The following is a 13,056-nucleotide window of genomic DNA, read 5'->3' on the forward strand; positions in this document are numbered from 1 at the left end:
GGGTCTCTCTGTGCTGGACCAAAGCCATCTGGCTCTTGCATGGTGAAGAGTGAAGTCGGACCTATCCAGAGCCCGCCGGTGCTGCAACGAGCAGACTTGAGGAGGTAAGTCAAAGAACGGTCATATTGGCTAAGGACGAACGCGAGCACGGGCAAGGCAGATACCACGTACGGCTCCGGGTCCAATCTCACAACCCGCTTGTCGGCCGTTGACAAGGAAAGAGAACGTCTTCATTCAAGGCAAGTGATTCGTTAGCCAGTAGCCTACTCACCGAAGAAGACCGACCACGCTCTCGTGGCAGCCTCAAGCAGTCGCGCTACATCGAACCAGCAAAACTCGTCCACCAAGGCTGCTTCGCGGACATTGCTCCTCATGCACGTCGCCACTCTGCCCGAGCATGATCGACTTTGTAACTTGAGTGCCTGTCACTGGCTCATCAGCAACATCACGAGAGGCAGATAAGGAATCCTGCAGTTGCGTCGCCACCGCGTGGCAAGCGAGGTGGTCCGACCAAGAGATGGAGAGCTCTTATCTCGCATGGCATTCGCTACACTGCATCTCCTCGCAACCCGAGCAGATGGGCCCGATTCACCGATCGATCCTCACAGGACCACAATACATGCTTGACAATGTCTTGCTGTTTTGCTTGTCATGCGCACGCGATCTTGTCTTGCTTGGTCTGGAGTGCATCAGGAACAAGACGATTGCATATCTAGTCGAAGCTTGGTCATGTGAAGTGGATCTCAGATCAACTCCACGACATCACGACTGCTAGAACACGACTACAGTAGGAGAAATGCACATCGAGAGCCTTGAAATGCGAAAGTCTAGGTCTAATATAAACAAGAAATACGTACGTCGCTATAAATGTCTGCTGGCTCATCCACATCCTACAGTAAATCATCAAACAGCCGACGAGGTGAAGCGCCGCTGACACTGTGATCAGACCATCTGACTGAGCGTGTGCTGTTCTGGTATCTCGAAAAATTTCAAAACTCTTTTCTAGCCAAAAGAGGTCCCAAGCCATATACAAATTAAACCCCAAAGTAAAAGAAACAATTAATGGCCACCGCTTTGCGTTTCACGCTTGGCCTTCTCCATCTCCTCATATGCAATGCCATGTCGGTCACCACCGATGCCAGTATGTGCTGTTCCCTGTTGGCTGCTGCCTTCGCTCCCGTTGGGGTCCTTGCCCTCGAGCATGTCGCTGTGGCCTTGGATGCCGTGGCGTTCGCCTTGTGGGACATCGGCTTCACCCTTGTTGACGTCGCCATGGGCTGGTGTCCAGGCGAGGTAGTCACGACGAACCTCGACGTAATCGTAGGCGAACTCGCCGAGTTGGTCGTCGTCCATACCGAGTAGCTCGGCTTCGTCGGAAGCACGAAGCTTCATGCCAGGGATGAAGTTGATGGCGTAAGCGATAATGGCGCTGACGACGAACGAGTACGCGGTGACAGCGGCGATGTAGGCGACTTGCTGGCCGAGTTGGAGCCAGTGGCGGTGGATCCAGCCACCTGGGAAAAGATCGGTGTTGACGCCGTCGAGACCGATCACGTAGGTTGCGCCGAAGACGCCGTTGAAGAAGAGACCGACCATTCCGGCGACACCGTGCTCAGCGAACACATCCATGGAGTCGTCGATGCGGATCCAGTACTTGATCTTGGTTGAGAAGTTTGCAACTACGCCGGTGGCGACACCGAGGACGACGGAAGCCCAGAGGGGGAGGAAACCGGATGCTGGGGTGGCAGCGACGAGTCCGGAAATGGTTCCTGAGCACCAGCCGACCATCGACCACTTGCGAGCAAGACGCCAATCGAGGACAACCCAAGTCATGGCAGCGAACATGGCAGTCAAGTTGGAGTTCCAGCAAGCGTAGACAGCGCGGAGGTTGGCACCGAAAGACGAACCACCGTTGAATCCGAGCCAGCCAAACCAGAGGAAGACAGTTCCGAGGGTGATGAGCGAGACGTTGTGTGGACGGAAGTTGAGCATCATCTTCTCCTGGCGTCTTCCCAGAACCATCGAGTAGGCGAGAGCAGACATACCGGAAACGATCTCGACAGGACCGCCACCAGCGTAGTCGAGCACACCCCACTTGAAAGCCCAACCATTCGCGTTCCACACCCAGTATGCCACAGGAGAGTAGACGATCGTTGCCCAGAAGAAGATAAACACCATTGCGGGCATCAACCTTCCACGCTCAGCCACAGCACCCATAATAATTGCCGCCGTGACAGCGCAAAATTGCATCTGATAGAACGAATAGAGCAGGTCGGGAATCAAGGGGCTTCCTTGCGAAGGTACCGCGAGTGTGTTCTTGAGGCCGAATTTGTGAAGGTCGCCGATGAAGGAATTCGATGCCGTGCTGCTGAAGGCGAGGGAGTAGCCCCAGAAATACCATTGGAATGTGATGATGGAGTAGGAGCCTAGACAGGCGAAGATCATGCTCAATGCTGACTTTCTTCGTGCGAGGCCTGAGTAGAGGAAGCCGAGACCGGGAACCATGACCATGACCATGGCGGAGGCTACGATGATGTAGGATGTGTCGCCGGCTGCGAACCATTGGTTCAGATTTTCTACCGCTGTGATGTTGTCAGTGTGTGTCTTTGTGAGGTTGTGTCTTCGAATTGCTCCTTCTCCATTGCGGCGAAGTCGAAACCCGAGGTAGTTCTTTACTCACAGCTGTCGCCTCCTGTGTTTTCGTTGGTGCCATTGAACTCGGCTGGAGCACCAATCCAGCTATAGCTGGGTGCGTACCCGCCAGACATGTTGTGTGTCGTTCGAGGTCGTCTCCGATGTGCGTTGTATTCAAGTGAAGTCGGATGCGGCGTTCGAAGCCCTGGTTGCTATGCGAGCCCGTTCAGGCACGTAAGCTGAGAATGCCGCTGATAAGATGCAACCCAAGTTCAGTCTCAATAAGAAACTGAAAGTCAAACCCAATTGCAGTAATACTGCAAAAGTGTTTCAAAGGAAGAGGTTGAGGGTGCGTGTGTGAAGTGAGGCTCAGGCCAGAAGAAGCTCTGGATCGGCTGGAAGGTCCAACGCTGGCTATATGATGGATGGGTGGAAAGGATACTTCCACCTGCCGAGCCACAGATCGTCGACTAACTCTCGCTTGTAGGGTCTGCGCTGTGGCCAAGCTAGAGATAAGGGCGCCGAGAGGTGGTGACTGAAGAAAGGCTCCAACGAAAGACAGATAAAGGCGCGTGGATTTGGCAGTGCCACACACCCCATGGGAGCGAGCTCTCAAGCTAAAATCTACGCTTCCTTGTCGCTGCGCTTCCACTCTCGCGCGGCAACCTGGGCCATTCTGTTGGGCCACCCTGTCTTCCGACGATGGGATCCACGCATGCACGTTCGCCTGAGCCTTAATTCTGCTGCGAACCCTGGAAACCTTTTGGGAGGCACGCCAAAATAGCCCCAGCGTGGTACAGCTGTGAGACCAGTGCTACCGCTCACACACCGCACCCCAATCGATATCCGTGCACTGTCAGCAGCGAGATTGGGAATTATGCTTCGTTTTTTCCTGTTGACTATCTTCTCTCCCGTGCCCAGCGCGCGACGCGGTTGGCAGGCGTGGGGAATCAAGCATGACGGACATGTTCTGCTGGGCGCCTCCAACCGAGGAAAGCATCAGCTCGTGTGCCCTCTTATCTTTTGACGTACACGATGACTGCACGTTTAAAGTCACAACGAGAAGTGAGGATAAAGGTCCTGCATAAGCGTCCGGCGTCAATTGGTTCGGAGGACAAGGTTCAGAACGGCCGCTATGCCACGGACAGTAGACCTCGTTCCTTCAGTGCGACCCTGATTGGACGCAGATAGGAACTCGCATTAGCCTACGATCTGCTTCCAGCAGCTACCGAAGTGTTCAACACTGTTCGACAACCATTCGAGGTGCGATTTGGTTCTTATCAGCAGGCGTGGAACGAATACATATGCCAATTACGCCTCGAGTCTTGGACGTGCTTTGCCTCGAGCCCTCGATCGCTTGTCATCGAGAGTGGAATTGCTCAGCTCGTCGTACGACTGGCTCCGCCTACTTCGCTCGACTGCCGGAATGCGATCCTCATACCACTTTCTTACACTTGGCACAGGAAGACAAGCCAACCGCTCCGCACGCACTGCATCCTCCACGCCCGGTGACCTGGAGAAGGCCGGACGCTGCATTCAAGGGAGCACGCATGCCATCATCGAAAAGGAACCATCTCCAGTAGCTTGACGTGAAAGCTTTACGGCAGGGTCGATTGTCTGTCTGGATCTGGATCCTCCGATATCCTCCGACCGGCATCTGGTTGGCTTGGCATCTCGGTGTTGGGCAAAAGCCACTCTTCATCGCGCCTTTGCCGCGTGCGCCTTTTCCCTTTGTTGATCGGGACCCTCGACGTCACTGCTTCCGCCAGTTCACGATTTGCGTCGCCGCTGCGAGCTCATCATCGCCGTCGTTCTGCACGCGGAGAGAGCGGTGTAGCGGATGTTGTTGAGCATCAACGTCACGCATTGCCAGCTGAAAGGATGTCCATAACGCGGGCGCGGGAATGATCTGCTGACGGGGATTCCCACCCGCGCAGATTGGCAAAAGGCACCACCACATCCGTGCCATCGTCCTTCCCCATGGATCATGCACGCTCCTTTGCTGCAGGAGTCGGGCTCACCGCAGCCAACACATCCTTTGACCACACAGACTTAATGCGATTGTAGCTGAAACTTCTTTCCGCGCGGTGGAGGACACCAACAATTGATCGACTGATGCTATCCTGGGATTCTATGCGACACCTCTGACACGTTTCAATGTCGTTCCAACATCGGCATTGCGGCGCGTGTCCGTGTCTTGTCCGACCATGTGCGGAAAACCTTCTTATCCTCCGAAGTTACTGACAATTTGCGAACAGTCACTCACAACGCAGCATTCAGTATTGACAAGCCACAGCTGCAAGACGAACATCGTAACATTCCGGAGACAGCCAAGCCCTGCGAATATCGCACAGCTAGCTAGGGCTTCACATTGAAACAAAACAGACTTGCCGCCAGATTCCGAACCACAAGGTCTACAGAGACATTCCAACCGCTGTCACATGTGCAACGGCGTTGGCGTAACTTGGCCTTCTCTTGGACAAGACAAGCCCACGTGCGTGACAGTTTGATAGCACACCATCGAAGACATTGCACAGTCCTCTGTTTTCGACATCCCAGCGCCTGGGCAGAAACCAGCATGGAAGAATGCGCAGCACGTCAGCACCAGAGTATAACCTTGTTTCCCCATTTCCGACGCATAGATCCGTACTGGACTGGGTATGATCCTGCCTGAGGAACAATCGGCTGATCTAAGTATGGACCTACACTCATGGATCTTCCATGCACACATTGCGCCTTCGACTCAGAAAACCTCCGGTGACATTTTTGATTAGAGTATCGTCTGTGCATTGGTATTCGCAAACTGCGATATGCTTGATTCAGCAAAGAGCACGCGAGACAAGCAAGAAACTAAGCATGGCGAAGCAATAACGTGAAGTAGATTGATCCCAGATGACTTTGTGGGGATATGGGTCTGGAGAAATAGATTGCAAGATTGTGGCAGACGCCTGGTGGAGAATCCGCAATTTATGCGTTGTCATCGATGGGGAACCCTAGGGACCACATGGATTTGTGTCGCGGTGGACTTTTCCCAGGCGGGCACTTTGAAGTGCTCGTGAGTTCAATTGAATTGTCGTCTTGAGAAAAGGTGAGCCTCGAACAGTGCTATTGGGCGTAGCATCAGACTCGCTGTAAAGCAAAAAACGCAAAGATCTCCGATCAACGATTAGCTCTATCAAATTCTGCATGCGCTGTCGTAAATGCCCAGTTTCCCAAATATCACTCGTTCGCCATGCCATGATCTATCTCTAAAATTGCATAAGCTGTGCTTGTAGATTGCTTTTTCAATGTTTCAGATCACCCCAGGCACCAGAATCCTGCCGCGACAACCAGGACGATAGAGCCAGCGAATCGGGCAACACGTGGCGCATCACCTTTGGGTATATTTCCCGTCGCAGCATCACCAAGATACCATGCTCCAATGTCGGTGAGCTCGCCTTTCTGCGTCAACATGGCACTGTTGGGGCCAACGTTCGAGACCGAGGACCGAAACGCTCCGAAGTATGAGTAGTGCGTTATGTAGCTGTTAGTGGTCAGTTCCTTGATCATCAGGTTCGATATCCCGGGATGGAAGCTTACTCTATCCTGTCAAAGAACGCAACGGACTGGTTATAAAAGTCCTGCGTATCCTCGAGCTTCTGATCCGGAAACCCCCACTCTGTCACCCACATGGTCATATTTTGATATGTTGCGTTCACTTGACCAACGTGGCTCGCCAGTCCTTGGAAATCACCATACCAGTGAATCGGGATGAAATCGGGAGTGCACTTTCCATCACATGCTGTGAAGAAATTCCGCATCCAGTTGAAACCCGTGGGGGAACCTGTCACACCTGGCGCACCCAGCTTGACGCCCAGCTCTTTCAGAGGCTCGATCTCGCGTATCCAAATCTCTGCTGCTGTTTCTGCGTCTAAGCATGATCCGCCATATACGCCGTGACACCCGTCGGGCTCGTTGAAGCCTAAGACCCAGGTCACATTTCGGCCGCTGTCGATTTGGTTTTTGACTTGGGTGTAGAAGTTTTGCGTGTTGGACTGTGTCCCGCCCCAGAGCATGGGGACGAATTGGAGTGGGGTGTTATCGAGTGCTGGGTCGGGCGTTGCTGCCCAGTTGTAGTACCATGTTAAGTCGCCGGAGGTCCAGAAGTGGTTATCGCTTGCTTCGCTCGTTTCGACGAGGGCGAGGCCGCGTTTCGCGGAGGTGGATACTGTTTGTGAGAGGACGTGTGGGAGGAAGGGCAGTGCGAGAAGCGCGACGGAGCGCATGGTCGTTGGTATCATGAGCGCTGGGCTCTCAGCATCTGCGTCTGAAGCTCTAGATGTTCAATGATGCGCCTCTGCCGGCTCCAATCCCAGCTCTTGCAGACTGCGTCCTCGCCTAGCCTTCAAGCGAGTCGCTTCGCACGCGAACGGAAACACCAACGAAACGAGATACGAAAAAGACAGAAGGATACTTGCGCTGATGGACTCGTAGGGGAGGGAGACATCTTTGGGAGAGCGACTCGTCGTCCGCGGACTGCACTTGTTCCAGAAAGGACGCGTCTTGGAAGCCTTGGGAGGGCGGCAGTCTTTCGACTAAGAAGAAGAGTTTGGCCAGATTGGGATGTGGATGAGAGAGGAGGCGTTTTTGAATCGGTCCAGATGGAGTCAAGCTGCCGCGGAAGTGCTGTTTTCGGCATCTCGGCCACGCCCGACAATATTTGGTGCAGCACCGGAGCGTGTGATTGAGACATATTCGGACTCATCATTGAGCTTGTATGTAAGTGTCGAGACGCACTGCGATAAATGTTTACTTGCGTCGTCGTCTTTTCTCTGTGGCTACACGGCACGGCAGCAGAAGTCCCGAGTAGGTTTCAGCCCCTTCCGAACTCTATCCTGATCTTCCTCTCATCATGCAACTGCTTCCGTATTTCCGTCCAGCTCTTTGCTGCGATCGCGGCTCGATCATAGTACAAGGAGGTTCCGGCATCCAGTAAAGTCGAGTCAACCACAGCTGTAATGCCGTGGGACGAAAGCGTCAGGTCAAGCCGAAAGACAAGGAACTCCTTCGCCACGTGTACGCTAAACGAAGTACCTCTTGATGGGCTCAGTACACCGAATACTTAATCGTTCAGCCATCGATGGCATTCTGAAGGCTTAGTAAAGCTCGCTTTACGCCTTCTCTGGTCCTTCAGGATGCAGCAACACCGGCAGGATAAAGTATGCCAAAGACTCAGCAGCTGGAGGGACACATGACTACGGCTGATGGAGGATCGACCCTATATGGAACGTATAGAGTTTGCTGTAGACCCCGCAAGTTGGTAATTGACTGCATTCTGATGTAAGCATCTCACTGGAAGAATCGGCTAGGCGAACCACGAGGAGATATATCTTCACCTGCTGCACTGCCAAGGCATATCCGAGACGAAGACTCAGTCCACATTGGGGAACGGCATTTCCACTGGGCGAATATCTCAATTTCCGCTGGTCCTCCTCGCAAAGACGATTTTAAGAGATGGCGGCTACTTTGAAAGTGGTCATAGTCGGTGCAGGACTAGGCGGACTTGCTGCAGCCATCGCTTGTCGACATGGAAACCTGGAGGTCACTATCTTGGAGCGGGCTGCTAAGATCGGCAACGTGTGTCCCTTGATACTGTTTGAAGTACGTGCTGAGATCCTAACAAGTGTGTTCAGGTCGGTGCTGGCATTCAGGTGCCTCCCAACGGTTCCAAGACGTTGAAACGGCTGGGCGTACTTTCGCAGATTGAAGAATCTTCGACTGCGTTGGAGTCAATTGACGTCAGGAGATATGCCGATGGGTCGCTTCTTGTTCGCAAGCCTTTGGGCGAGACGTCGACCAGACTGTTTGGTGAGCAGTGGAGGTATGTAACATGACCAGTTGGCGCACGCAATGCCAACTACGCACAGGGTTATTCACCGGGAAGACTACCACGCCATATTGTTGAAAGAAGCTACTCGACTTGGTGCTAAGCTACAGCTTGATGCACAAGTTGAGAAGGTCAGTGCCTCTGGAAATGAGTTGACCATGGTAGACGGCTCGACCGTGCAAGCTGACGTGATCATTGGAGCTGATGGCACGTTTGCCTCCTACACCCGCGGCAAGGTCATCGAGTACTAACTGCTTCACAGGGCTGTGGTCGTCCTTGCGTGAGAGCATCTTGAATAAACCATCGCCGCCTACTGACTACGGGGATCTTGCATATCGTGCAACGTTCAACCGCTCACAACTCGAAGCGCTCAACGACCCTAGTATCGAACAGATGTGTGCCAAGAAGTGCGCTACTTTGTGGCTAGGTCCGGACAAGCACTGCATATTCTATCCGATCCGTGCTGGTAGTGCCTTCAATCTGGTCCTGCTACGACCAGATAATCTGCCGACGGGTACAAGAACAGCTGAGGGAGACATATCGGAGATGAGGGCGACGTTCGACGACTGGGACCCGACGTAAGTACCTGTACAATACGCCGAGCTTTGTGCGGGTGCCCGCAGGACTGACATTGACTACCCTAGGCTCAAGGCCCTGATATCGTGTATTCCTTCCGTACTCAAGTGGAAGTTGATGCACCACGAGGAGCTTGAGACCTGGGTCCAAGTACGATGAACCACGATCATCTATCACGAACCGTATCTGACACATATCTAGGGAAACGCAGTATTACTGGGCGACGCATGCCACCCGACTCTCCCATATCAAGCCCAAGGTGCCGCCATGGCTGTAGAAGACGCCGCCGTTCTGGGATACCTGCTCAGCGCATACCAGAGAGATTTGCAAGCTGAAGATAACAAGCTTCATGCAGAACAGATAACGTCGGTACTCAAGCTTTACGAGAAGATGCGTAAGCGGCGGACTACTTTGAACGTAGCAGGCGCAGACCAGAACCGTATATTCTACCACATGCATGATGGACCAGAGCAGCAGGAACGTGATGCTGAAATGGCTGGTTTTGATTTCGACAAGGGGAGGTCTTCTCACGGTTGGCTGGACTCGGAGTACAACAAGGACCTCTTGGGCTACGATGCGGTCGAGGATGCTGCTGCAGTCTACCGGCAGTGGCGTACACCTCCGGCCTCGCGGGAGACGCAATTCGGGACGACTGTTCAAGTTCGCTGAGCAGAGTCCAGCGTGTCTGTCCGTGTAGTACCAAGGTGGCTTTGTGCTTCATCAGGTGTCTTGGATGTATCTGACCTTGTATAGACAGACTACGCAAGCCATCAGGCGAGAAATCAAGATACTGATATCATGAGCACTATTTTCAGCAGCCGACTGAGCGAATGGACTCCATTGACCCACGAACTTGAGAGACGGGATGCTCGTGACGTGAGCGATATTTCGGTACTGCTTCCATTTGCGATGTTTGAGAACAGTTGGTTGATTGGTTTTTATGCGCGAAAGTGGAGTGCGATAGCGTAGCTATTGCGCAGGAACAAGGATCGAGCCACGAGGAACTTGAATCGAGCGAGCTTGGCATGCCCTCCTCGCTTGCCCCACAACAACATGCCATGATCCTAATCGGTTGTACACACAAACGTAGCGACCAGAACCTGGGAGCTGCCTGAAGTATGCACGACGAATAGATGCCGCATATCTAGCTCCGATGCCATGACCATGGCATCGAACGCCACCAGCTCTGCGGTGTCGGTCGCCGAGAATGGCAAGACGAAGGCGAGACCAAATCCGAGGCGGAGAGCATCGAAGATGAAGCAGGCTGATACGGTCTCTAAACCCGTTCCAGTGAGGAAGACTGAAGTGCTTACGGAAACTTCGTCCAAGTCTTCCGCTTGTTCTAAGCCAGGATTGAATATATCGAAAGCGCCCCGAGTAAAGCCAAATGCTTCGAAGCAAAATGGATGTGGTGCCAACCCACGGCCGAAGAGATCAAAGTCAAATCTGCAGATCAATGCCGCAGAAGGTGCAGATGGAACTCGCGATGCAAAACCACAGAACAATTCCGGTCCTCTGGCCCTCGCAGCTCCAGCAGTGGTTACAGGAGGTCTGCTGGGCTGTGCCGCTGGAGCCGCCGTGATCCTAGGAGCCGGCATATGGAAGAACTTTGCAGGTGTCGACAATGCCATCCTCACAGCAAGGACCGCAAAGCTCTGTATCGACAATCTCATCGAGGAAATCATCACAAGCCTCAAAGCCGGGACCTACAATGCCCCAGAAGCTCTCGACATGCTGAGACGAACCACACTCGCGTATGCCAGTTCGATCCCAGGTGGAGCTCCGCTTGTTGAACGCATTTTCAGAGAAGTGGAGATGGTGCGTCGACAACGAGGCGCAGAAGTTGACAAAGTGCTTGGTGAAGCTTACCTTGAAATTGCGCGGGCGCAGAAGAAAAATGCTGGTGCCGATGAATTGCAGAGTATGGTTTTCAAGCAGGCGATGAAGCTTTCTACGTTCGCCACGAAGGCTACGCAGGATGTGCTCGCGAGAAATCCGAAATGGAGACCTTATCAAGAAGAGGCGAGAAGAACTTTGAGGGGACCGCCTGAGAGTAAGGTGCCCACGGTGAAGGTCAATATGGCGGTTCAGCAGAAGGGATTGCAGGTAAAGTGACCATGCTAGGATTGCTGCTGCTCAAGCCAAGGCCGTGTCGGATCATGAGAAAGAAGCGGCCGCGGATCAAATGCAACGCGGTATGGTACAGTACTAGCGGATAAGTCCGCATCTTGGCAGCCGCATCTTCAGAACGCGTTTTGTAAACATTGAATTCCAACTACTATTGCGCAATGCTACAACGTAATGTGCTCGTGCTAATCGATCCAAATCGCGTAGCAGGCTACAAACTCTTATCTAAGGCAAAAGGAATTATTATTAGACGTCGTAATGCAGGAGAAACAACGCGTTAAATCTACGATACTACCGGCGTCTCTGAAGCCACTATTAAGTTAGTACTACGACGCGCCAAAACACGACAAACTACTGCAAACAGCTCTCGTTCTAGACGCCCTACGAAACACGATATACGCGACCGTCGTATAATCCTTCGTTACGTACGAATAAGCCTATTATTTATATATAAATAGTGTTAGGTTTGATCAACGGGAGCTGATGACCTAAGATCTCACTAAGCAGAAGCTTAAGCTCGATCGGGATTTGAGCTTGTCGGGTAGTCTAGAGGAAGGCAACGAAGTAAGAAGGTTCACTTGATTCCAATCAGTGAGATAGAACAGTGAGTTGTACGCGATGACTATCTAGAGAGGCGATACTCATCGCTCGCTATATACAAAGGAGAATCCCAGATGTTCTGGGATCGCTCGAGAAGTCGTGATCAATCATCACCTCGAGTGAGTATTGATCACTTCAGCACTGCCAAGGAATGATCGGGTGCAGCCAGGCCCTCGTTGCCTCAGGCACCCTGTTGTTGTGCTTTCCTTGGCCCGTCGTGTCTTCCCGATCATCCACTCTGGAGTGAGTGGCTTTCGAGTGGGGCGCTGCCTGAGCCAATGAGCGTGGAGGTCGAGGCGGCTGTGCTCTCGAACCGTAACACCATCCCCCTTCTGGCCTAGCTTCGTCCCGAAGCTCTGAGGTCATAAGGTTTGGGTAAGCTGCTTCTTGTTTTCCAAAGATGTCTTCTTCTTCTTCCCGCAACCGTCTTCGCCTCTACAAGGAAACTATCGCCTTTGGTTCTCCGTCGGTCATTCCTTGCGACCATTGCTTTCTGAACGGCCACGACTGTATCGTTATGGAGGGATCGTATCGGCTGAGATGTGCGGAGTGTGTAAAGCGGGGTCGCAAGTGTGTGAACTTGTCATGGGAGTCGTTGGACCGGACTCGGGAGGAGTATCGAAAGAAGGTTGAGAAAGATGAGGAAGAGCTCGCTGTCATTCTAGCCAGGCTCATGCGCAACAAGAAAATCTTGAGGCAGGCGGAGGAGCGGGCGAGAAAGAAGGCCCTGTGCCTGCAATCTGAGATGGAGGAGTCTGGGGAATTCGTCGAGGACGAGGACGTGGATTGTCCAGCGGCGGATGCAACAGTCGGTCTTTCTCCCGCCGTCTGGTCGTCGCTTGATTTTATTAACAACGCGATCGACCCTTCTGGCGTTGTTCCTGGTGGTACTGCCCTGGAGGCCGGTGGCAGTTCGTAGGGTTGGTTGGTCCTATGCTTTCCAGAGGAAATCGCTGATGAGCTTTTGGCAGTTCGTGAGGTTCCTTCGAGGTTCCCAGGTACTTTCGGACTCGTCGTACCCTTTCCATTTGACTAGGAACTTCTGGCCCCTTTGGTCTAGGATCTTTTCGACTTCGAACTCGTCTTCTTCTTCCGGCTGGAAGTGGAATGTTTCTTGGCATGGGGTTTCGGCGTCAGCGGGTTCCAGTAACGATACGTGGAACACTGGGTGGATCCTTGCATCCCTTGGTAGCTTGAGTCGGTAGTTGACTGGTCCTTTGACTTCGTCAATCAAAAATGGTCCGACCTTGACG

At 52.9% G+C, this 13,056-nt stretch overlaps 4 protein-coding genes across 4 annotated transcripts; 2 read left to right on the forward strand and 2 right to left on the reverse strand.

Moving 5' to 3' along the window:
* Positions 1 to 1,059: 1,059 nt before the first annotated feature.
* On the reverse strand, positions 1,060 to 2,768 carry CKM354_001197900 (uncharacterized protein; the record flags this gene model as incomplete). The annotated part of the gene is made up of 2 exons (XM_044807488.1): positions 1,060 to 2,582; positions 2,681 to 2,768. The coding sequence occupies 2 exons, from the start codon at positions 2,766 to 2,768 to the stop codon at positions 1,060 to 1,062; spliced, it is 1,611 nt and encodes a 536-aa protein (XP_044663423.1).
* A 3,163-nt stretch (positions 2,769 to 5,931) lies between these two features.
* On the reverse strand, positions 5,932 to 6,899 carry CKM354_001198000 (uncharacterized protein; the record flags this gene model as incomplete). Its single annotated transcript, XM_044807489.1, has 2 exons — positions 5,932 to 6,157; positions 6,214 to 6,899. The coding sequence occupies 2 exons, from the start codon at positions 6,897 to 6,899 to the stop codon at positions 5,932 to 5,934; spliced, it is 912 nt and encodes a 303-aa protein (XP_044663424.1).
* A 1,228-nt stretch (positions 6,900 to 8,127) lies between these two features.
* CKM354_001198100 (uncharacterized protein) lies at positions 8,128 to 9,745 on the forward strand (the record flags this gene model as incomplete). The annotated part of the gene is made up of 6 exons (XM_044807490.1): positions 8,128 to 8,250; positions 8,307 to 8,494; positions 8,541 to 8,707; positions 8,763 to 9,078; positions 9,145 to 9,226; positions 9,278 to 9,745. 6 exons carry the CDS (start codon positions 8,128 to 8,130, stop codon positions 9,743 to 9,745), a joined length of 1,344 nt encoding a protein of 447 aa, XP_044663425.1.
* A 495-nt stretch (positions 9,746 to 10,240) lies between these two features.
* On the forward strand, positions 10,241 to 11,191 carry CKM354_001198200 (uncharacterized protein; the record flags this gene model as incomplete). The annotated part of the gene is made up of 1 exon (XM_044807491.1): positions 10,241 to 11,191. One exon carries the CDS (start codon positions 10,241 to 10,243, stop codon positions 11,189 to 11,191), a length of 951 nt encoding a protein of 316 aa, XP_044663426.1.
* Between the last annotated feature and the right edge of the window lie 1,865 nt (positions 11,192 to 13,056).

The sequence above is a fragment of the Cercospora kikuchii genome (assembly GCF_019650295.1).
Source record: "Cercospora kikuchii DNA, contig_00008, whole genome shotgun sequence".
Lineage (NCBI taxonomy): Eukaryota > Fungi > Ascomycota > Dothideomycetes > Mycosphaerellales > Mycosphaerellaceae > Cercospora > Cercospora kikuchii.